Here is a 25968-nt window from a genome sequence, read left to right as displayed (position 1 = left end):
TGCCACAAAGGTTAGATCATCACATTATGGGACAGAAATAAACAGAGCAGTCGTGGGGTCAGTCATTGGGTAGAGAGAATTCAGTTGTCTGAAAGGAGAATTGAATTTTCTCAACTTGGCATTCTGGAACTTTCCAGATAGAAATTTAGAAAGAGTCTCTCTGCTCTGTCTGGTCATGAAATGTTTCATTACTAAAAAGTACTTCGGGGAAGATAAACTCCCTGAAGTTGTGAAGCTGCATTGGGTGGTGTATGCTACAAATCCCCCACTGTGGGGTCAAATATGTCAAGTTCTTAAAGCTCAAGACTCTCTGTTACTACACAGCTGACCACAGAGAAACGAACATACTACCTGACAGCAGATTCCCCCAACATCTTAGAGGAATGGATCAAAGTACTGCAGAATGTTCTTAAAATACAGGCTGCCAGCCCACTCTTCGTGCAGTCCGAAATCAAGCCAACCATGAAAGGATTACTTACAAAGGTAGGAAAACACTTCTTCCCCCAGTCTGCTTTATTCCAACACTGTTTAGGCCAGCACTGACCTTACTGTGCTTTAGATGAGCATCTCATGTAATGCTCTGATTCTTAGGCCCTTAATAGAGTTAGACAATTTTAATTTTATGTTTAGTAATGTGGATAGGAATTTGAACCAAGACATGCATTCCCAATATCACCAAAGTTCAGAGCTGGGGAAAATAGTCAATGTTTCTCTGTCTCTGATTATTACTAATGTTCTGTAATTACAGGTGAAGCATGGATACTCCAAAAGGGTTTGGTGTACCCTAGTCGGAAAAATTCTGTATTATTTCCGTAATCAAGAAGACAAGGTGGGTCCCTTTCCTGTTTCTTCAGAGAATGTAGACTTTAAACAGTAACCTACAGCTTTGTTCAGGTACAGTTGGCCTTGGAATTATACGCAGATTGTCAGCTTGGAAGATTCTATCTAAAAGCCAGCAATCCAGACCACACCCATTGGTCTCTTTCACAGGTTGTGATACATACTGTGCATGTTATCCCTAGCTGAAGGGGGATACTGGTTTGCCTGGAGATCAGGTGTCCCTTTCTGACAGGCCCTTTCAGAAAAGACCCAGCTGTCATGTAGTTCTGGACGCAGACCCTTTCTTACGTCTCTTACCGTGGGCAGTCACTGCAAATTTCAAAAATTTAAATGTTCTTTCTGTCTCTCAATTGACTTCCAAATCCTGTTTTTTTGGTACGTCACTAAATGTCCACAGTGCTGCAAGAGCTAGGACGCTTCCTAGACATGATTTTCACCTGTCCCTTTGCTCTCAAGGCATTGTATTTTGTCATCAAGAAACATCTTTTTAATGGAGGCAGGTCAGAAACAGGATTTTGAACCGTTCACTGAGCCATTATTAAAAAAAAAAATCAATAGAAATTCTGATATTTGTACTTCTGTTTTAAGAAGATAATCACACTGGAACCAGTAATTCATAGCTTTTATATAGAGCCAGTTATTCCTTTTGTCATCCTTTCCTTTTATAGCCATTTTAAACCTAAATGAAATCCCATTTCTAGAACAATATGGATAAGATATATTCATATATCTTATTCATAAAGTAGCAGTAGCAGCAGTAACCATGCATCAAAACATTTTACTTTAATTGCTTTTTAAAACAATGTAAAACAGGGTTTGGGAATCAACTGGTTAGAGTATTAATCTCAAGCTCACACTACAGAGACATCAAAATTAACTTAAAATTTCTCCTAGGGAAAAGTCTCTATGTTTAACATATCTGAATTTATACATTTTTACTACTGAAGATTTTGGCATTTTAGCATGCTCTTTAGTTAAGAATTTTGCTGGATTCTTGTGAATGATTCCCTCACATCTGGAAGAAGTTTAGCTGCCCTTTTAAAGTAAAATTGAAACTAATTTGCTAACTTGGAACAGAATGAGAATTCAGCTTTTGTAAGCAGAATACGTATGAAAAGTTTGCCAGAGCTACTTTATTTCTAATGTTCAACAATATGCTAATTAAAATCATGTTTTCTGTAGCTGACTGTGTCTGTGCAGAAATAAATTACACAATCTCCATTGGTTAATACAATAATGGAGTCCATTTAATTGACCTTCTTTCAAAATGGCATTCAAACTAAAAAGTCAGGCAATTGTGTTTTAGTTAAACTTGGTGAATAAATCAATCTTGACTACTTACATGTGAAATGACATCTTTTGATTCTCAGAATCTTATCTTATTCAAAAAGTTGAATGCTTCAGAAGCACTAGAGAAAATACAAATTACCACATCATTTTTAAATCCTTACCAGTGGCACCGTGGGAAAGGAGGGAGTTTTGTGTAGAGTAGCCAGTCAGCCTCTCTCAGTCCTGTCACCCAGCTTGAAGAGATTTCGTGCTGCATTTATGTTTGTTGAGGCTGCCTGTTGATAAGGGCTATGAAATAATTACTTCGGTGAAAATTTCCTCTTGAATGGCTTTTTTAGATAAAATATTTCCTCATAAATGATGCTAACTACATAAACATCTCAACACTGAAGCTCTGTGATCTCTCAGACTGGAGAAAGAAACCAATTATCACACAAAAATTTTGTGTGGTCTATCACACAAAAAATTTACCTTTTGAATTTAAAGTATGAACCAATCAGATACATCAACAATACATTCCTGTCCTCTAAAATAACAAGATCATAATTAAAGTTCTAGGCTTGACACAGGAAGTTTTTGCTTGGAACCTGGTTTGGGAACTCTGAAGAATGACTTCTCTCACCCTAACATGTATTTATTGCATTAGCTATATATAGAGGTAGACCTGGAAAACAATTTTTGAAAACCTCATTTTCAGACTTTGGCACATATCATTCTCATTTTGCTCTCTGCAACATCTGGCTTACCTCACATTCCTTGGCAGGACTGAAAATGACTAAATAAAAATGGCTATGGATGGTAGTTCATGCCTTAATTTCTATTTGCATAATAATAAAAAATTGTGTATAACAATAAATATAATAATATTTAATAAAAAATCAGTGTGCACTGAAACAAACATTACCCTTCTTACCAATTCTGATATTTACTTTTAGTTTCCTCTTGGTCAAATCAAGCTTTTTGAGGCAAAGGTTGAAGAAGTTGATAGATCCTGTGATTCTGATGAAGATTATGAAGCCAGTGGTCGTAGTTTATTATCAACCCATTACACTGTTGTTATCCACCCCAAAGATCAAGGACCCACTTATCTTCTTATAGGATCCAAACATGAGAAGGTAAAAAATGGATATTTTTATTGAGTTTCAGTAGCACATCTATGAGCATGGTGCTGTGATATGAATATTTCTTGAGGACAAGGACTACAAATCACCTGGCTTGTATTCTGATACAATAAGGAGAATTAACATTGATCAAAATTTGTCTGCAAATTAATGCTAGTGTAGTAATCCTTGTTAAAATAGACAAAAATACGCAGGCTTGCCTACATAAGTAGATGGTGCAGAATATCTTATATGGTATAATGAGAATTTTGCTCACATACAATAACTTGTAGACAGAGCTGTAGCTGAGAGGTTACAGGGTACTGTAATCCATTTTCACTGACAAGAGTAACATTGCACAGACTTGCCCTACTGTAGTAAAGGGGGAATGAGAGGTGGGGTTAAAACCATTTTTTTTATTGTTGCATCATTGTTCTCAAGTAATCTTATAGACCTCGTTTTGCTGTCTGGCCTTATCCCCAGGTTAGCAGGATCTGGCAGTAATAAAAAATGACTTATGTAAGCTTTTGGAAGAGGAAAGGAAGAATGCCCTGATAATTAGACATGATTTCTGAGGGTGAAAACTTTTGAAGAGAGCCCTGTTCAATCTTCCTTGCTTAACGCTTGTAACATAGAGACCATGAATACATGTTTATTCAACCAAGGCAAACTCCTTTGGGTTTCAAAAGGACTGCATGGTAGGGTTTCAAGTTGAGAGCAAAATCCTGATGAAGCAGCTCCTTCCAGCAAAGAACATGTGAGCTACTATGTTTTTCTGCTTTAGGACACATGGCTTTATCATCTGACAGTTGCAGCTGGAAGTACCAGTGTAAATGTTGGATCTGAGTTTGAAAAACTTCTTTGCAAATTATTAAATGTGGAAGGTGATGCCAGTAAGTTTATTTTCATTTCAACATACTGATCTTCCAATGCTTATTTAGTAAATGTACTTATGAAATGAATTAATTGCAAAATGTATGTATTTTATCTGATCAGCTTCTCAGATTTGGAGACATCCTACCCTTTGCCATAGCAAAGAAGGAATTACTTCCCCTCTTACAACACTGCCATCAGAAGCCTTGCAAACTGAAGCGATTAAATTATTTAAGGTAAAACCATAGCAGATGCCTTTTTTATTAACTGACTATTTTACCTCTTAGCTAAAGAATGGCTGTCAGTTGGCTTACTAGAGACATTCAGCAGGTAAGAAAAAAGTAAACAGAGGTTTATTTTTATCTTTACTGTGGTAACTAATGGACAGCAGCAAAATGTGCCCATCTTACCTTCACCAAAGACTATTACTTCCAATATAAAGATGACCTTTAGTTGTAAGGGAGCAGTTTAGGCTTCAGCTTTTGGTGTTTCAACTTATTTGATAAGTTATTGATAAAGTGCAACTTAGTAGAAAAATCCATAGCCATAGTGAGTGATAATAGTTTTACCTTGAAGTTCATAGCTCCAAAGAATCTAACAGCATGGACACATCTCTGCATTCAGAAAACTGTATCTAAAATACTATTTTTGCGGTTAGATTCAGGAAAAAAAGCATAGGCAAAAGTTTTGTTGTAGATACATTATCTGGGAGATATTTTAAAAATCAGAAGAAAAAGAAAGTAAATTTTAAGTTTAGGCAAGTCATGGATTATATAAAACTGAGATAGAAAGCAGGGATTGTACTGCTCTTTTTAATAAAAAGAAAATATTTTCATATGAAGTAGCTATTCTTAAAAGACCAATTATTCAGTAATATAAAAAGAGAAAATATTCCTGAGCAAAATTATTAAAAGTATTTCACAAGAATCTCTGAGTTCACTTTTAAAGATTCTCACAGATCTTTAAAAATACACACATATATATATATGTCCCAGTGTAGTAAAAACACCTTATGATTAGGAGACACATACTGGTTCATAACCACTGAGCCACAGCTAGGTTCTTGAGAAATTTTGTCTGCCTCACAGTTTTCCCAGTTGAAGGCCAGGTAGGTCGTTGATGCTTCTGAGAGGGAGTATGCTGCAATTCCATTAACCTGCCTCCAGGCTATAAAGTCTATCTGAAAGACAAAAAAATTTGCTGTTCCTTTGTCTGTACGTCGTGAACTGAATTACAAGTTGTAGGCATGGAGGTTGGATAAATGAACTTTCTCGACAAAACTTACACAAGTCTAAAGAATTAATTCCCTGAAGCATCAGCTATCTGGAGAATTCTGATGTTATGGTTCAGATCTAGAGAGGAATTCAAGACAAGCCCTGTATGTTTAGTCATGGCCACTTTTAGGCAAGCTTTCCAGCTTGTTTCTCTGGAATGTTTGAAGCACTTCAAAGAAGTACGTCCGTCTTATTTTCTGCAATCCTGCAGCATGAAAATTTACAAGGAAGTGTACTTCTTTGATAAAAGCAAATTTACATCTACTTGGAAATCACTTTGCAGACCTAATTCAAATCACAGACACTTACCTAAAGTAAATAAGTAAGAGATTATTTGAATGACCTTTACTGAAAGCTTGTATAAATCAGCTTAGAAGTCAGGTAGGGAATTTATTTAGAAACAGATGAAGTCATGTTTCAGTTATCCCATTTATGATAAAAATACACTAGAAATAGATTGGGCTTCCATCCAGTTCTTGTATTTTTGCTTATATCCCTTTAAAAATTCAACTACTGTATATAATAAATGCAACAAGTGATACATGTGCTTTCTTCTAACACAGCACAAAAAATGCTTAACATCTGGCTTTCCTGAGACAGTAATGGGTGTAGGAAAGGTAATACTTAACCTACAATAAAAATACCATGGAAAGCCAAGATGTAAATCAATGGCTCTGAGTTATGGGTTTTTTATCTGTGTATATGCTGCTGTGTTGTGCTCACTATTTACAGAAGCATTTTACATTGTCTGGCACTGAGGGCTGTAGACATTGAATTCCCAAGTCCTGTAGAGGGGTGAGCTGTGTTCAACATGTCCTTAAACTTGCCTATCACCCCAATTGTTCCAACTCCTGTTAGAGTTCACTCCATTAGATACAGAGTGAAAAGCATGGGTTGTAGGAGGTGTTTTATCTCAAGTTTCTCTGTATAGATTTTCATCCATTCTGGCCCCTTTTCACCCCATTTTGCAGAACCAGCAGAGTTTTCTAAGTCCACTGGTAAACTTACTAATTGTGATTTCAATTGAAGTACACTTTCGATACACAGAATATCGTGAAGATTTTTTGAAGCTCCCTTGTATGTAAACTCACTTGCTTATTATTTTATATCTAGACCTGCCAGTTGTTTATAAATGCTGCAGTTGACTCTCCTGCCATTGATTACCATGTATCTTTGGCCCAAAGTGCTTTGCAGATCTGCCTCACACATCCCGAACTTCAAAATGAGATCTGTTGCCAACTTATTAAACAGACCAGACGTCGACATCCACAAAACCAGGCAGGACCAATACAGGTAACCCAGTATTTATTTTAATGGTATAGATTTCTGCAGCAATGAAGGAACTACACAGAGTGTTGAAGATTCTAAAGAGGGTCTGGCCTTCTGCAGCATCTGCTGAGTTAAGATCTAGTTCACTGCTGCTGTGTTTTCCTGAAACAAAGCTGATGCTATCCTCCAGCAAAGTATGTGTATCTGGTGGTAGAGTATATCTCTGCCCATGCTGTGTTTAAAGGGTGGACACAAAATGGGCTGTCTTCAGGTCAAGTGTTAAGTAAGAATGTATGAAACCTAATTCTTTCTTACTGCATCTTTCCTAAGAGAGGTACTGCCTTAGGAAGCTGGGTGGGCTGAAGCACCTGGCAAATGACTCAGTAGCATGAGTGTGAAGTAAAGCTGTGGTGCCATGTCGTGGAATCGCAGATAAGGCTCGGGGCTTCTGATGGATGTCCCCTCTTGTGTGCCACACTGTTCTGCATTCACCCTGCACGCTACATTAGTAATACATACTTGAAATTCTTTCCTTTGTCCACTGCCAGCTATTCACTGCCATCCAGATATGAAATGAACTGGAATTAAAAGGAAAACCAATACTTGGAGCTTGCATAGAATTAACAGAACTATTAACAGAACTGGAACATTATGCTTATGGTGGAGCGATGGCTACTGAACGAGGAGATGGATCAGAAAATGAGAAAGGATGTTACCATATCAAGGCTTCTGTAATAGACATGTTTTTCTCTTGCCACAGAAAGTAGAACATGACCAGCAGCCATACCTATTACCTAGAAACAGCCTGTATCTGGGAGATGGCTGATGTGTGGAGAGGCACTGGAACAGGTTGCCCAGAGAAGCCATGGGTGCCCCATCCCTGGAAGTGTACAAGGCCACGTTGAATTGAGCTTGGAGCAACCTGGTCTAGTGGAAGGTGTCCCTGCTCATGCCGGGGGTTGGAACTAGATGATCTTTAAGGTTTCTTCCATTCTGTGATTCAATGCGTGCATTGCTAAAACATTTACAAAACTTTTATAACAGACATGGTACATTCATGTCAGTTACCACACACTGAAGCTGCTACGGATGGCTGATGGAATTTTAACTTCCTATAATCCTTTGGTACTCTTCTTACCACTGGCAAGGCCTTCCCTCTGATGCAGATAAATAAAAAGTTATCATAACCCCCTGCAATGATATTTAAGAGTTAACACATGTTTTTAGCCTTACACTATGTTTTTTAAGTCCTGAATTCCTGCTGCAGTCTCCTACCCTTGCTTCTACTGCAGTATACTCCTTCAACAGAGCCAATGCTATCATGCATCAAAGTATAGATATTTGATGAAAGGGAATATCTGTGCCAGTGCTGTCAAATTTCTATTTAATACCAGGCAAGTCAGATAAATCAAGACAGAGAAACACCATTTTTTAAATCTCAGTGTGAAGCACTGATATATTGATTGTGAGAAAAGTAGTTACAACATTATTAAGTGTATATCAGGGTACATGAGAGCACTCTGTATTAAGTGGAACCAATGGAGACATACTGAGCAACAACAATATTTTTTCAATAGTTACTGTCAATTTGGTAGAAGAAAAAATGTTTTATGTGTTGATTCATAATATATGTAAGAGGAGAGCTGAATTAAAATTGCACAGGCTTCACCTCATTTCACAGTGCTTGGCCTTGCAACTTCATATTTCTTTTCCTTTGTATTAACTGCTTTTTATACAAACTCAGCTGCTTTCCCATTTCCAGACCCAAAAGAAACTTGGTGTACACATGTAAATAGAGAGTATTGGGCCTTTCAATGAGGTGATATGCTTATTTACTCAGCTTTTTTCTCTGTGTTCTGTTTTCTTCATTCCTATTTCAGCAGTCTCAGCTTGGCACAGTAAGCTGCACTGCTGGCCAGCAGCCACAGCAGGAAGTTTTATGTTGTAGGATGTTTAAAACAGTGAATGTATTCCTTTTGTTCAGGGCTTGCAGCTCTTGGCCCTCTGCGTTGGACTCTTTCTGCCCCAGCACCCATTCCTTTGGCTTCTAAAACTTCACTTAAAGAAGAATGCAGATTCCAGGTGTGCCTGAATATTATTACCCAGCTAGTTAACTGGTCTTTCTGAAGTACCTTGTTTTCAATCTTTCCTGAAATATATCAGATCTTTTGACATATATTTTAAAATGAATTTGAGTAGAATTGCCACTAAAATATAGTGCGTTACTTCTGTGCATCACTTGAGAAAGTTACAAGTTTAAAAAAAAAGTATTTTGTAGTGCATACTCTGACTGTATGTTGCAAAACCATGAAAACCAAAATATGGCAGTTACACAACACACCCTGAGCCATGTTCATCTTTGGCACAATTCTGCTGGTCTCAGTAGACTAATTCTCTTTCTAATTCCACATGCAAAAAAATGTGTTGGAAATCTCAGAGAGTGAAATCTGAGTGCTTCTCCCATTTGGCATCTCCAGAAATATTCACTCATAGTTTATTATCCTTTCAATCAGTCCTGAAAAAATTGCCTTATTTCTCTTTTTGCCACAGGACTGAATTTGGGAAATACGCTATATATTGCCAGCGTTGTGTAGAACGTACCCAGCAGAATGGAGACCGAGAGGCCAGACCCTCCAGAATGGAAATCCTTTCCACTCTCCTGAGAAATCCCTACCACCATTCCCTGCCCTTCAGTATTCCAGTTCATTTCATGAACGGCATATATCAGGTAATCTCATGCAGGCCACGAAATCTGAGCTCTCCCAACCCCCTGCTGTCAGTATATACATGAAGCAGTACATCAAAAAGAGAACTGTAAGGTAAACATGGCTAAAGTTTCATCCTATGCCAGTGCGAGCAATGGCAGCCACAAAGTGCTTGTGATCTGATTTGATCAACTAGGAGTAAAGGTTTAGGGGGGAGTCTTGAAGAGAAAGAAAAAAGTAAAACCTTGTAAGAGTGAGAACTGCCAAAACTCTGTTTCTTATTTAACCTGACCACCAGATGAATGAATTAGACTGAAGGGAAAAGGAAAGGCATTAAATTTCACTTCCTTTCATCAGACATCTTGGAAGTTCAGTATCTCAGTGAAGGCTTGGAAGCCCAGCTGTAACTCCCATTATCAGTCCTGAAGGATAACCGTATTTGTTACAGAACAAACATGGCTCCGTTCTTAACTCTTTGGGGATGTCATTAGTCAAAACCTGTAGGAAACATTCCATGGGCTTCCAAGCATGCTGCTTCACATCCTGGTCTGTGTTTCCAGCTGTGAGAGATGGCTGAGAAGACTTAACAATTCATAGTATTCCTAGATAGAAAGCAACTTTTTATATGAAATCAAAGCTATATCAAATAAATTTTTCATTTCAGGTCACAGAAGAACTCTGCATTTTTTCACCTCTGAGTTTCTTAATTTTCCTACTGCTTGCACAGTAAAACAGGAAAAAAAAAACATCTTTTAAATCATCTTAAAGGTGTTCAAAATTGAAGTTTGGAGAAGAAAAGGAGTAACTGCTCATTAGTTTACTGCCCAAAATTGTAGAGCTCCAAGGACTAAGAAAATTGTAATTAAATACATAAATTACTCAGTGGGATCAGCAAATAACAATGATAGTGGTATTAAAAACCTCTTGTATTAATGTTTGATTTTTCATCAGATTTTTATTTTAATGCCAGCCACTGAGAAGTTCAAGCAAAAGTTCATGATCCATTTTTGAGACATTTTTTTACCAAAACATTTTCAACATGTCAAATACAGGAAAACACCCTCAAATACAGATTTAAGTGAACATCAGCCACTGGTATCTGTAAAGAAGCTATTTGCCATCTCTTGCTAAAATGCTTCAATACCATTCACAGCAGACAGAAGTTCAGATTTGGGCAAGTAAAATTTATAAGGCTCTGTATAGTACTGACCTGTGTAATAGTGACAAAGCAACATTCATAAACTATTTTGGATCTGCCAGTGTACTACCACCTGATATCCCTCTAAAGTTGCACATGATGAAAAATGATTAATCGATCTCATTTGCTTCTCCACTATATTGGAAGGTGCAGGAAATTATAATCTTCATTTTTCAAGTGGTATTTGTCACAAAAAGCTCAGATACTAGACTGCTGTCATATAAATTCTGTAACAGAATTCCAAGTATAGCAAGTGCAAGGAAGCCAATTCCACTAAACTGACTTCCCATGTGGAAAAAACTTTTCCAGGCCCTTTACGGCAATTTTTAATTTCCAATGACAGTAATGGATGTAATGGATCTTATAGTCCCTCTGTTATTCTAGAGGTATTATCTCTCAAGATCTTACATTTAAGGGGGGGAACAGCTATGAGTTTGATAGCAAAATGCATTTTGGCTGCTTTTTTAGGTTGTTGGGTTTGATGCCTCTACCACAGTAGAGGAATTTCTGAACACTCTGAATCAAGATACAGGGATGAGGAAACCAGCTCAGTCAGGATTTGCGCTGTTTTCTGATGATCCCTCTGGCAAGGATATAGAGCACTGTCTTCAAGGAAACATCAAGGTAAGCAAAAGCCTTTAATAAGCTGTGCATATAAAAAACCATTTGAAAGAGCTTTCTTCAGACAGTGCAAAGGAAAACATTTTTCAGGCTGAAAACTGTCTTTTTTTACTTAATGTGAAAGATTTTTTTTTTTAAAGATCACTTTTTCAGTTGCTGAAATTCATTCAGTGAACTCTAGTTAAAAACTTTCTCCAAGACACCCATATTATTCAGAGAAGTACCAGCTGTGTTAAGAAACAAAAAGTAAGCTGTTACAGTTCTTTAAAAGTAAAGAGCAATTACAGTCAAATGTGGATTTAGAGATTTCAGTCAAGATTTCTGATACAGCTTCAGAAGATGACAATGAGAGGTCCAAGAAGTCATTGATACTAGGGTAGACATCCTGGGAAATTAAAGAAAGAAATGGTTCCTTCTCTAATACAGACTAGTTTTAGGGCTCAGTTTAAGAAATTTCCAATTTTTGGCTTGCCAATGTCCTGAATTCTAGATTTTAGCTCCCTCTATTGCTAGAATTAAATTCTTAGAAGTAAAGAGTGACAAAAGGCAATATAATCTGTGCTTTAGTAAAATCTTAGATACTTTCCAAGTCTTTTAGCAACTAATGAATCGTTAATTTTTTGTACTCCTACCTTTTTGCACCCGTTGGCCCATGTTCACAGCTGCACTTTTGAGTAACAAGGTGTGCTACAACCTGGCCTTAGTGATAAACAAACAGTGTCACCATGATCAGGAAAATTATCATACGGAAGGCAAAATTTATAGAAGATGTACTTATTTTCTAGGTAACTCTAACTTTAGAAACTACTCATATTACTGCTTCCAGGAAGGCTCTTTTATGAAGGAATGGTGACATGAAGCCCAGCTGGGCTCCTAGGATCTCTGTTCCACCTCTTCCCCATGTGCCCACCTACCCACCTACACAGCTTTTTGTGAACCACTTCTGGTGCATTTTATAACAAACTTCATGCCAACTTTGTAGAAAGGACCTGAAAAACCTGTGCATGCAGCAGAAGGAGAAGGCAGAGATCAAAGGCATTTGATTAATTATATAACAACTCACTCTGTATTATTACACACTCATTGGCAGCTGCTAAATCAGGTACCTGGCCTTTCCATGTTATGGCTTGTTTCCAAAGGTAGTGCATGTGTTGCAGGATAAACAAAACCCAAAAATGTTAATTATTAAATGCTTTGACTAAGAAATGCAAGTAAAGTTATACTTCAGTGAGTTTGAAAATTCAAGCTGTGTATGTTCCTAATAGGTGATAGGTAGAGGACATTAAAATAAGTTGACGGTTTCTATTCAGAGGTGTTTTCAAATAGGAAGACATACCAAATCAGTTTTGTATTGCTATCCTTCTAGATCTGTGACATTATTTCAAAATGGGAGCAAGCCTCCAAAGAGCAACACCCTGGGAAATGTGAAGGCACAAGGACCGTCCGCCTTACTTACAAAAACAGGTTTGTTTAGCAAGTAGAATATCTCTGCCTTGTCCCAAGATTTGTTTTCCAGTTTCTGCAGTTTCTTCATCTGAGAAACACTGGCTGACTTGAAGCTTGTGACAAAAATAGTAAATGGGTGTAACTGAAGATTTTTTTTTTTAAATATAGTTACCTTTTTTTAGTTCTTAAGAGATGAGCAGGGCTGCAAAAAAACTCCAACAAAGTCAGAAGACTGACATTAAATATTTACCCACTGGTTCAAGTACAAGTGTTGCTCTGCTAACGTGTTTTGACGCTGAAATAAACTTGTCACCTTCAGAGCAGATACTGCTAATCCTCAGGGGTAATGCATTCCCATATCTTCTTTATTTAATAACTTTCTGTCTTTTCTGTAGGCTTTATTTTTCAGTTCAAGTTCATGGGGAGACAGACAGAGAGAAGCTGCTGCTAGTGTATCAGACAAACGATCAAATAGTCAATGGACTTTTCCCTGTAAACAAAGAATTAGCAATGGAATTGACAGCCCTTTTAGCTCAGGTAATCTTTATGCATGAATAACTCACACAGCAGTTTTTCAGGAGAAAATCTCAAACAACTGATCCAGGATTTCTTGACACTCAATTGACCTCCACCTTTTACATATGAGCGTGCAAGAAACAGAATGGGCTGGAATCTTTGTGTAAGGCAATTCTGGACTGGAGTAAAAATGCTTTACAGCATTTGCTGCTGCTGGCACCAGTATGGCTAAAATGTACTTTCCCTCTTATACAGTGAGGCCCTCTGGCATTAAGTATCATGTAATCATGTACCATTTCTTCATTCACTATTCCTTCCATGACTTCTGCAAGTTAATTCTCTAGAGTAACAGCTCTTCAGTGAAAGTCTAGGACTCCTTTACTAGACATGGTCTTGATAAGATGTTTTATTTTTTAAAAATTAAAAGCCCAAATGAGGGTTTTGAGAAAGTTATTTGATGTTGTTATTCAGTAAATGTAAATTGCTTTGTGTCAGCTGGAGATTTTGCAATCTAAGAGCAGAAGGAATATTGATGTCTGTACAATTTGTTTTCAATATTTAACTTTTCTCCATGTTAGACAGAAAATAAGGAAGAGAAAATCACTAGTGTGACTTTTTTATCAGTGAAAAGTATACATTATTTGACAAATTTTCTTTCTTTTATACTTGGTAAAACAGATCAAAAGATAGTTCATAATATCCAGCTACAAAATTACTCTGGAGTAACAAAAAACTTTGTCCATGGACTTCCCCTTAGGTAGAGATTGGGGATTTTGAACGGCCTTTCTCAACTCCAGCAGGGCAAGTCACTTCCCAGTCCAAGTCCAACCAAACACTAAAGCAAGTTTTGGAGAGATTCTACCCTAAGAGATACAAGCAGGGTTGCTCAGAGGAACAGTTAAGGTGAGATGGGTTTTTTGATCCATGTCCTCTAAAGATCTAGAAGTGAAACAAGGAAGTTTTAAATTGTCATTGGGAATAATGTACTGCTGGGCTATATTTGCATAAACTTGTGTTTGAAATTCATTTTCTCGCTAATCTAAAGAACCCATTTCCTCTGCATATTTCTAATCTAAACAAAAGAGCATCATTAATAAAACATTCCAGAAAAAGCTGAATCAGTTACTACACAGTGATACAAAACCCAGCTTTTTCTTATTCAGCAAATCTAAACTAGGTCTGTCTGTGCACAGACTAAAGAGTTACTGAAGTAAAGGACATGAGGACGTGATCTGTTTGTTATTCTAGTGTGCAATCTCTGGCAGTCAGGCAGATTGGCAATGTGTAACTTAGTGGACTTACTAGTAAGGTATCACTTTATTTAAAATTAATAACCTGCAAGGCATTTACATCAACACCTACTGACATGAAAACGAGCAGAACAGTGTAATAAATTACCCAAAGTCAGTGATACAGCGGTTTTGAAGTCCACTAAACATCATACAAATGTTCTTCAGTACAGAAAATTTTCAGGTTGAGAAAATGTAAAGCTATTATTATATGCACACAGTCGCATTATTACATACTCTGAAGACAATGGGGCATTCAGACTTACACAATTAACTTCAAAGAAAAAATTATAAAAGGTCTCAGATTTGATTAACTCATGGAGAAAAAGTGAAACACCTGTTGAACTGTTTAAGTAGTCCTTCCTTACCAGTTGGCAGAACTGGAGATCTGTGGCATGGGAAGAATCACTCTGTGCCTGCCCTATTGCCTGTATATTTTTTTTTGTAAGGGTGCAGTTTGATTTTATAAACAGTAAGACCAAAGCTGCAAGTGATGGATGGCCCTTTACTACACATTAGCCCTCTCTTTTCTTGGGCTACATCTAGTAACCTTATGGCTGCTGGGTAAGTCATCCCTGCAAGTCAGTGTCCTAGAAAGGTATTCTGGGCTGGGGGTTTTTTGAGAATTAGTTTTTCCATACTATTGAACCAACTTGCCCATGGAGCCACAAATTCACAAAAGGAGCCAGGAAAAAAGCCCCAGTGTGAAAACACTGTGCATCAGGAGCAGCACTTTGGGTAGCAGTGCCCAGACACACTAAAAGAGAGTAGTGCTAAGCCACGTCTTTCATGCCTCCTACCAGCCACAGGTAAAGATACATGCTAAGCTGGATGGATTTGTGGAATGACAACTGACATAGCTGTTGAGTGCTGATAAAGGTACATTGATTCTCTGTAGAGACACATTAAAAGCTGTCCCAGACTTTCTGCCTTTATGCTGCGACTGCTAAATCAATATTTAATCATAATGTTTCAGAAATTAGAAGATACTTCATAATTTTTGTGTGCATTAAGTTGTTAAATGACATTTTGGATTTATTTAATACTGTATCAGCGATAGTCCTTGTATGAACCTAAATTATCGTGTTAAGAAATGGATTCTTTTGTTGCTCATTAAACTTGCTGTGGGCAAGCACTGGAATGCCCTTCAGTAAGTAAACTGCAGCCTTCCTTTCCACAGACAGCTTTGCCAGCGCCTGTCGACAAGATGGATGGCTCTCCGTGGGCACAGCGCTGCAGACTGCGTGCGCATTTATCTCACCGTGGCCAGGAAATGGCCCTTCTTCGGGGCTAAACTGTTTGCAGCAAAAGTGAGACCTTTCAATGAGTTTGATTGGGGAAGGAGAGGAGGAGCTTAAATATAAATATAATTTGTAAATATTAGTATATTTTTGTTGAATATAACTGGGGATACATGAGCTGATTGAATCTCATGTCAAATTACTTTTTAAGTCATATGCTGGTGAAATAAAATAGCTGTAGTACTAAGTGTATCATAATAGTAACTTTCCAATACACTTTCTGCTTGTTTTACATTATTAATCTATATTTCCATTTCCTTATATCTTAGTTTGCGACAGCCTTTTAGGTGTAGAGTCTTTTTACCTGATAATTAATACAACATTTAAAAGGTATCATTAACTGGTTCTGGAAGCTGAACCTTGCAGAAGCAAAAATGTGGTTAAGGGTATTTAGAGCACTCACTCCCTTCTATGCTGGCCTCTCTCAATTTCTCTTAACCACTGGTATCTTAATTCACTTGATTAAAATAACGGCTCTGTTAAATAGAACTGTCACCTCATGCCTTCAGTTTCAATAGGTAAACCCAGTGTGTGTGTGTAAACATACATATATATATAAAATCGCTTGTCAGCACTCTGTTCTTTGTGTATTTAGATATATGAGCTAGTGGACAAACTGTAAGACACCTGACTATTTCATTAATGAGACTATATATTTTATTGGACGGAGCACCAGGATAGGTTTCAAGTGTATTAGTTTGAGTTCATCATTCTGCCACTGGCCATCTACATGGCTTTGGGCAGGTATTTCAATTCTTTTACTGAAATTTACCCTGAGAAGGAACTGAAGTGGGAACTGTGGATGGAGAGAGGTCTGTAATAGCTGAGAATTAATAATTATTCACATATTGCCTCCTTTTGAAGTAGTAACTCTCTTTGTAGCCTCTAACAACAGCCTCAGTTGAGAAATCCTTCATATGGTTTGCTGTCCATGAAAATGGCATAAGCATCCTGGATTACAGCTCCATGGTAAGTGCAATTGCTATTTTAAATTTGGTCAAGATAGATTTTAGTACTAATTATATGGAGAGATTCACCACCATACTATCTAAAAGATGGCATTAGCTTTCCATGCTAAGTTATCTCGTCCTTCTCTTAAAGTAAAAATTCATTCCTTTTAAAATGCTTTAATGTTATCATCATTACAGTAGCACTAATAATAAAAGTAACTAATGAATTCTTCGCACAGAATTTATTTTTGTTTATCAGATACAGTTTTTATATCATTTAATGAAATGTTAATGTTTTAATCATTCAGATGTCAGGAAATCCATAGTTATTGTAATGTTATTACAATAACATTAATTTCCTTTTCCTGGAGACTTAATTTTCCAGTATTATTCATAATACATACACTTTGCAAGAGCAGTTACTTTAAAAGATTGTTATTTTCATTGTATTGTTTTTGTTTAATGGTAGGTAATATAACCCAGTGTTATTTAATTATGTCATTTTAGGCTCAGATTTTTCTTTGATTTGCAATACAAGTTTTCACAGAAAACGACTTGTAATCAGTGTAAAAAGCAATGCCTGAGAAGATCCCTGCTTTCATTTATATCCTGCAAAGAAAAAGAATGGCATGCTGCTATTAGCAAGTGCTAATATTGAATATCAGAAAATTAAAATCTCAGCTTTATAACTGTGCTGATATGGGCCTTTTCATTGCATTTCTTTGCAGTTAAAGAAATAGTAAAACAAAGAGCACGAGGAGAACAAACAGCAGCTCTCAGGGAACATGCAAAATGTGCTTGCATCAGACTGCAGAGAGCTCTACAAACACTGGTCCTGGAGCTATGGCATTTCTGTAGGGCATTGCCAGGTTAAGCACTGGCAGGCCTTACTTGATGTTCAAGGAATGCTCAGCTTCCAGGGAACAGTGGGATTTTCTGTGGGAAGGATCAGGGGTATCAGAAGTTGTGTTGCAAGGGGTAGAGTTAATACTATTTCAAAACTGGGGCAAAAAGAGGTTTACTAAGGAAGGATATGAAGTCAGTTACTGTACAAATGTTGTCTGACAATGAATTCTAAATGCAAACATCTGCAGCAAATTAATATGAGGTGTAACAATAAACTAATTGCTGATCTTAACTCAAAGGCCACTATTGTGGTGTTAAACACTGAACAGTAAGAATTAACGGATGTAAGGAGCCTTGAAGAGCTTTTATGTTTCATCAGAGATGTGAAAAAAAGAGAACAGAATTTAATTTGTGTGTTTGCAAAACACATCACGGCACAAAAAGAATACCTGGAGTTAAGTTCCTTCAGATGTCTCATACTCTGCCATTTAATTTTTTTAGACACTGCTTCAATTTCAAATGGAATTAGTAAGATTAACTTCCCTCAAAGTCAGTCAAGATTTGGGTAAATGGAATTACCCACTTGAGTTGAAATCTTCTTCTATCTTTTATCCAATTAATTTGGAATAGAAAGAGGTCAAACTTAGAACAGTTATTATCTACAGTGAAAATTCCTCATCATGAAGGTCTAAATGAAGCTATTCCAAAATTCACAGTTAATTTCAAGATTCATAAGAGGCTACCTCCATTGAAAAAAATATATGTGTAATTATACTTTTAAAAGAAGAATTCATCATAATCTGCTTTTCCTGCATTGTCCTGCTTAATAGCTTTGTGTTTTGTTCTGGGGGTTTCCTTTCTCCAGCGATTGACAGTTACATACACCTATAAGAGCCTGATGACTTTCGGAGGCTACCAAGATGATTTTATGCTGGTTGTTAACAATGCTCAGACAAAGGACAAATCAACTGAAAAACACCTTTTTGCCATGACAAAACCAAAGGTTGGTATATTACCTGAAACAGTTTGCCACCATCTGCTTTTGTGCTTTCTCTAGTGGGTAATCCCTAACAGATGTGAAAGATGAAACACCTTTTTTAATCCCAGCCTGCTCAGATTACTGACTTTTGCCAGATGATTTTAGAGAGCAAATAATTAGTAATGTTAGGTCTAACTGTGACAGTACCAATGTGTTCCTGTTCATGTCCCTGTCTATAACATTCCAAATTTTTCATAGAAGGAACAAAGAGAGCTGATAAGGTCAGAAATTACATGCAGTACCTAAAACCTAGTCTGTTTGCCTAATCAGCACCAGAGATAATTTTTCAAAAAGTACATTTGGGATCTACAGTGAAATTGTAGAACACAACATCTGAAAGATCAGTCACTTCTTAAAAATCCTAGGATATTTTTCCTTTTGGCAAAAAAAAATTAAAAAAAAAATAATGCTTTTTAAATCTAGATTCTCTCCTTCACTGGTAAGACTGACTGTATTAAAAACAAACAAACAAACAAACAAAAAAACAAAAACAAACAAAAAAACCCCAAAGGTTTTGCTGTTAGTTTGAACAAATTTATGAAATACTACAAAAATCCACACATAAATTTGGTTCAAAACAAATAACTGATTCTTCATACAAATAAGCATAGTAAAATACACATGTTGAAGTTTCCCTCAGATTGTGCCCTTACAGAATCACAGAATGGTTTGGGTTGGAAAGGACCTTAAAATCACCCAGCTCTGACCCCCCTGCCCTGGGAGGAAGTGGAAGGAGGAACCTTCCACTAGACCAGGTTCCTCAGAGCTCCATCCAAGCTGGCCTTGAACACTTCCAGGCATGGGGCATCCACAGCTTCTCTGGGCAAGCTGCTCAGTGTCTCCGCAAGGTTTGTATGGGTCACAAAGAGAAAATATGATAAAAACCTCCCTGAAGTCTTTATTCCCTTCATCTGCCCTCCATCTTGAGTTCTCTGAGTACTAGATGCTTTCTGGCAAAACTTCTCAATGTCATCTTTTGGACTTTAACATCTCTTTCAAAATTAAAGAATTCATCTCTGAATCATTTAAGACTGTGGAAGACAAAGTATCTTTGATACATCCTGATGGGAATAACATTACATTATTTGCAAGGAGCAATTAAAAAAAAGCTTTATTAGTTATCTCTTCTCCCCTCATCATTAATTTGTTAAAGTACAAGTACTCATCCAGTTGATGGTGATTGTCACTTGCTAAAAAGTTAGCTATTTTTTCAGCAGTCAAAACACATCACTGTATTTTTCAAAGAGTTTTGTATGTTCCTGTTATAGATTCTTGAGATCACTCTACTGATTGCCAGCTACATTAACAACTTCCATCAGCTGAAAGGAACTGCTCATCACCTCTCTGCTCCAGCATTGCTGGCACCTCAAAGTGGACAGAAACTCAAGGAAATGGGGAGCCAGCCACTTCTTGCAATCAACAGACCAACTAAATGTCCCACTTTGTTATGAAAGGATTATGTATCATGGTAATGCATCCTTATTACAGGGTTTCTACGTGGACTGAAAACCTTCTCATGTACAAGACGTAGAGCATAAGCAGCTCCATAAACAAAAGGAAGGTGGAGAGGTTTCCATTCATTCAGTTACGTTTAACAGGAGTAGCCCTTTGATTAAAGCTCTGGCCTGACCTGGAAAGATGATGAATCAGTTTAAGGGTTATGATTTCCTGGGGGTTGTTTTTGCCTACAGCTCAGAAAAAATACATCTGTTAAAAATGATGGAAAAAGGTGTCATTGGAAACAATTGGTACAGATTTTATAGTTTTACAGATATGTATACTCAGGGACTAAACTGTCTTCAACTCTTTTTCTCTTATTTTTCAAAATTAGATCACTTGAAAAACTTCCATTTTGAAAAGGAATTTTTGTTTAGAGAAGCAGTCAAATACAAAATACTTTCCAGTTCCAGCACCATCCTTATTTGCAATACAAGTATCATGGGACTGAAAGGAACAAATTGTATATAATTGTTTCTCCTTTGGAAAAAAACAAATACATAAGCACATCATGTAACTATTACAAATTTAAAGAGTATTCTCATGAAACTCTCTAGCCTTTGTTATACAGCTGTTTTACTTGGCAAATCTTCAGCCTTGGTCTGGTAAATTTCTAAATAAACCTTCTCTGCTCCAGCCTTTTGAAGAAAAACCTGAATTGGATAGGCACTGCATTTAGTACAGTTTTGTTAAACAAGACCCTGGACCTAATTTCTCCTTTAATCCAGAATAATAATATAATACAGATGGCAAGAATGACTCACAATTCAGAACACAAGAACAACACAGAAAACCAGTGCTTGAAGTGTTGTGAGTAAATCTGGAGACCTAAACTCTGTGTACAATATGTATAATGTATATACATAGAGTCAGAATAATATTTACTTCTTGTTTTGAATTTATATCTACACATTTCATATTATAATACTAATATAATATTCTTGCACACTGAAGACATGATGCTGCATCTGCACTATTGAACCTAGGAGCACTTTCTAGTTGCCTTTTTCAGGTGCAAGCCTCAGTGCTACACAGGTCAAATGCATAGAAATTACATCCATTGTTTTCCTTCCTGTCCTCTCTTTTTTGTTCCACTGCAAATAAACCACTTCTGCAGGCCCTGAAATGGATCAGCACCATACTCTAATAGATAATTTAGGTACAACCATGAAGAAGGTACTCAAACATAAATCACTGATTCATGGACATTTTACAGTTTCCACTTTGGCTCATGTTAATGATAATGGATCATTAATGCCTTACAGCCAGCCCTTATTGGTTTCTGTCTGATTATTACTTAAAACTGAAGTAATTTCACAATGAAAAATCTCTGCTTTATGTTCTTTAGGCATTTCAAATGCTCATAGTGAGAGAAAAGGTATTTTCAGCTTTTTCCCCTCTATTAAAAGTATGGAGTATCCTCCTAAAGAATGAAAATAGATGGCAAGGGAGATAAAGGACATGAAGAGAACGTGATAAAGGGGAAAGGCAGGCAGACAAGCTGGGTTTTCTTTACAAAGCTCTCCAAGTTCTGCCCTGGCTACTGAAGTCCACAGGGCTCAAGCACCGCTTGATGATTGGTACCATGGGCCATCGCTTCCTCTTGAAAATTACGACCAAACAACACACGTGCTGTGTCCAGATACTTTCACTTTTGCAAGGTGGAAAGAGCTTCCTGGTAACTTCCACTCTTTGGTGGTGGTTGGGACACTAAACCCATATCTTTCCATGAGGCAGAGCCAGCAACAGGAGGTTTTCCCTCCTCCTAGGCAGCCAGTCCCCTGCCATCATCCAGGGAAGCGTCTTGAGATCTACAAGAGACCAAGGGCATTACTTCTTGAGTTGCACCCCATGGGAAGTGATACAGACCCCATGGGGAAATTAATTTAGGAATTAACACCCTTTTGGAATCAGCAGAAAAATTAACTTTCAGATTTGAGGGGGGGAAGGGTGTTTACAAATGCAAACATGTTAATGCATCAGTTAGGTCACAGTATGAAGCTTCTCAAATATGACTGAAAAATTCAATTTACAAATGCAAGTCTTCTTGTAATCGTGAAATTATGATAACCTGGAATACTCCAACTAGTAGTCTTTCCTAATTGTCCAGTTTCAAATGAATGTGACAGATCACCTTCTGTTATTAGAAGACAAAAAAGTGAAGCATTTTGCTAGTGAGCTTGTTCATGTAGTTTCTAAAATCTTGGTTGAATTTTGAGACAACATGATAAACAATACAAACAGCTGATGTGCCCATCTGGAGATTTCATGAATAACATTACAAATAGTTGTTTTAGCAACTGTACTGTCTATGAAGCAGAGCCCTGTACAGTCTGTGAAGCAGAGTGTGATCTTCCTGCCTGCCTCTGGGTAGGAAACTCTGGACACTGCTTTGCTTTTTTGTTGAGCTGCTACAGTATGTCCCTACATCGTCGTAATCAGAAGCAATTCATGCACTAGTTCCCTTTTTTTGGCATGACTTTCCAAACTTACTAGTGCTCATTACAGGTCACCATTAATCTCACACAGTCACATGACCAGAAATGCTGTGTTATTTTATGCAATAAATGCACTCACTGTCAGTTACCGTGACAACACTGTGTTAAACACTGGAGCTGCTTCCAGTTTGATTAGCCAGAGTGAGGTTTCTGTAGTGACAGTAACCTCAGCAGACACTTCCCTTCGAGGTATCAGGGTCAGCAAGTGGAGTCTCTCTCACATGCAAGCACACTTCCAAGCACAGCTCTGCACATCTAAGGGCCTCGCTCCACGGTGATCAAGCTCCAAAGCTACTTAAAGAATTCCCTCAATGCAAGACAGCAAGGCTGAAAATTTCACAGTCCAAGCAGATAATCTGCTCTGCCTTCCCCACCAGCCAAGCCTCATGAGTGATCCACATCTCAGTCTCAACCTTACTGTCATCCACCAAAGAAATTCACACTGTGCTACCTAATCCATGCCTAAAGGCCAGGTAGGAACCTGGCTTTTCTCACCTCAGCAGTGCTGATACTGTGGGAGCTGTAAAATGAGCAGCAGCTGCTGGGACTGTTGCTGGAAAGCTTCCCATGCTCAAAGCTGGCAGAACCTAGGTTGTAAAAATATTGGCAGGATGGGATTAATACCTTAGCACATGCAAGGAGACTTCACCTTCTGCCATGAACTTTAGAACACCTTTCGTGGTTGGAGTTGGAGGTCAGAATCAACAATCCATGTAAATGATCAATGAATCTGAGCTTTACAATGACTGAAAAATCACTGGTAAATGTCTATATAAACAATCACATTTTTTCGAAAAGACTGTTTGGAATGCAATGTAAATTAACATATTACTTGAACTTCACTTTGCCTTGTCAATTTTTGAGCAGCAGTATTAGCAAGAGAACAGCTGATTTCCAGAACAGGCAAGACCCATTTACTCCTGTAGCACACCAGGCAAAGGATAAAGCTTTAAGGTTTTAATGCAATCCATAAAACTAATGGGTTTTGTTATTTTATATTTAAATTTTGTTTAAATTTGAAATAAAAGCATGTATTTCCCTATGAAAAAAGGCTGGTAGGTATTTGGTGTTGGAGTTCCTTGTCTGACTATCAGTTCTCATAGGTTTTAATGGTTCCTGAAGGAAGAAAATCATTCTTGCATAAAGGAATGCACCACTTGAAGCTTTAGTTAGAGCTTTAATAGTCCAAACAGCTTAGTGCAATTCATTAGTTTGAGTAAATTTTAACTAAGATGATAAGTAACTCAGTAATAATGAATTAGGGAAAAAAGTTTTGTGTATGTGTGTGTGTGTTCTTTTGGGGGTTTTTTTACAGTTTATTAGGGCAAAAGAAACAGAGAAGCATAAAATACTGAAAACTCCACTTTAAATTCCAGATTGGGTTTCAGTACATTTACTAACTGTATACCCTTTCACTGTGCTCAGATCTGCACTGCAGCATCTTCCAGATTTGCCACTTCTGACAGTGAGTAAATCACTGTAAACATACTTTTTATACTCTTGTTGTTGCAGTAATACCTGCAGAGGTCATAGTGCCAGGAGCAATTCTTACAAGAGTTTTGCTCTTTTTGGCAGAGCAAGAGCAGCTTTGTCCAGGGATTCTCCTACCTCTGGGTGCGGATTACAGATCAGTGCTGGCTTCGTAGATATACCAAGATATCAGAAGTGTTCTGTTGAACTGAAATTGATGAAAGAAATGCACTTAGACAGACATCAGCATGATCTGCATTGTACAACACTACATAATTGTGTTTCTTCCTGGATTTTAATTAGAAAGACCATGGTTTCCATAGGAGGTTAGCAAATTCCTGATAATATGCATGTAGAAACCTGCAAGTAATTAAAAACAGACAAAAATAGCCAAAGAAAGGCTTCTGGAACTGAAACGGAGTGATTATGCAAGCTAAATTTAGAAAAACATTCTTATTTAAAGAATAAACATTACTTAGGGTCAGTGGCAGGATACATCAGCCTTCTTTGGGTAAGGAAGAAGGAACAGTTAAAATGAAATCTGACCTAATCCTTATGAATGAGGCTGCTTTGCTGGCTTTGATCAAACAGGTAACTGAATTATTTTAGTCAGTTTCTGTCTCCACTCTCTCAAGATACAAAGCAGCTCTTCAGCTACAGAGGAGAGCTGTAGTTGCTGTCCTGATTTTGGGTCATTTCTCTGATGTAGGACACTTCAGACTTGTTGGGTTCACCTACATCCTATGCCCCTTTCATACTCAGGGTCATCCCGCTGTTTTACTGCACCCTTCAAGTCCTACTTTCTAATCCAAGCCCAGCATTTTTGGATTTGATTTTTGACAATCTTATTTGAAATAATCCAGTCCCTGTTTTTTACAGTGTCTTTCTTATTTGTGTGCCCCTTGTAACTATGAAGTGACAGATCCCAGAATGGGTCATGTAATAGATGTAGTGTATAAATTCACATATAAAATATTGTACGTGATAAATTTATAAATTGTCACTAAAATTTGGACTCTTCGAAGCAACTCGAGGGCGTCTCCAAAATTCTAAAGTCCATTGTTCAGCTGTGAAAACCACAAAATTTGCAACAGAAATGATAAGGCTGGACAAGAGATGGCCCATTCATCAAGGGTAGACCTCGCTTCATGGCTACTCAAGATCTGATATCAGTCTTGGTGGAGGATCCAGGAAGATGATTGAATCAGTGCCCCAAAGAGAGGATCTGGGAAGACTCTTGGGACGTCTTTTCATACCACCAAGAAATCCTTTCAAACCTCACTTGGAAATAAAGGAATACATAAATATTCGGACTTTCAATGGACATTGCCTCCGGGGCAGAAAAACTGTAGAAAAACTGCACACCGAGACCCAGCAATTGTGGGCAATATTGGACGGCACCCTTGTTGCTGTTCCACTGTCCACCCAGCATTTGATCAATGTTGTCCAATTTTATTGTGGCATTTCAAAATTGATCTTGGAAATTGCTAAATAAATTCTTTGATTTTGGATTGGCTCTTAATAATTTAGAACAGGTCAGGTTGGAAGGGACCATGGGGGTCACCTGGCCCAACCTCCCTGCTCAAGCAGGGCCATCCCAGAGCACATGGCACAGGATTGTGTCCAGATGGTTCCTGAATACCTGCGGTGAGGAAGACTCCACAACCTCTCTGGACAGTCTGTTCCAGTGCTTGGTCACTGCACAGTACAGTTCTTCCTCATGTTCAGGTGGAACTTAGTGGGCATCAGTTTCTGCCCATTGCCTCCTGTCCTACTTCCTGGCACCACTGAGCAGAGCCCGGCTCCGTCCTCTGACACCTCCCTTCACACACGGACAGACATTGAGGAGGTCCCTTCTCAGTCGTGTCTCCTCGAGGGTGAACAGGCCCAGCTCCCTCAGCCTTTCTTCCTAAGAGAGATGCTCCAGTTCCTCACCCTCTTGCCCT

General features: G+C 37.8%; 1 protein-coding gene across 2 annotated transcripts in view; it reads left to right on the top strand.

The window, feature by feature from the left end:
- Window positions 1–23602, top strand: part of PLEKHH2 (pleckstrin homology, MyTH4 and FERM domain containing H2) — a 56240-nt gene extending 32638 nt beyond the window's left edge. For both annotated transcript variants that reach the window (XM_066178510.1, XM_066178511.1), the window contains exons 15-30: window positions 325–483; window positions 749–829; window positions 3066–3245; window positions 4015–4123; window positions 4227–4339; window positions 6491–6670; window positions 8631–8728; window positions 9197–9374; window positions 11018–11173; window positions 12537–12634; window positions 13012–13153; window positions 13890–14035; window positions 15602–15731; window positions 16605–16691; window positions 18384–18521; window positions 19826–23602. In XM_066178510.1, coding sequence (XP_066034607.1) covers window positions 325–483; window positions 749–829; window positions 3066–3245; window positions 4015–4123; window positions 4227–4339; window positions 6491–6670; window positions 8631–8728; window positions 9197–9374; window positions 11018–11173; window positions 12537–12634; window positions 13012–13153; window positions 13890–14035; window positions 15602–15731; window positions 16605–16691; window positions 18384–18521; window positions 19826–20008 — 2178 coding nt within the window. In that variant the 3' untranslated portion in view covers window positions 20009–23602. The remainder of the gene's footprint in view (window positions 1–324; window positions 484–748; window positions 830–3065; window positions 3246–4014; window positions 4124–4226; window positions 4340–6490; window positions 6671–8630; window positions 8729–9196; window positions 9375–11017; window positions 11174–12536; window positions 12635–13011; window positions 13154–13889; window positions 14036–15601; window positions 15732–16604; window positions 16692–18383; window positions 18522–19825) is intronic.
- Window positions 23603–25968: the final 2366 nt, after the last annotated feature.

This window comes from Chamaea fasciata, unplaced genomic scaffold, assembly GCF_029207755.1.
Source record: "Chamaea fasciata isolate MVZ Bird 193981 ecotype frontalis unplaced genomic scaffold, bChaFas1.0.hap1 SCAF_3, whole genome shotgun sequence".
NCBI lineage: Eukaryota > Metazoa > Chordata > Aves > Passeriformes > Sylviidae > Chamaea > Chamaea fasciata.
Note: the sequence above shows the minus strand (reverse complement) of the source record. Positions and strands in the feature narration are given on the sequence as shown.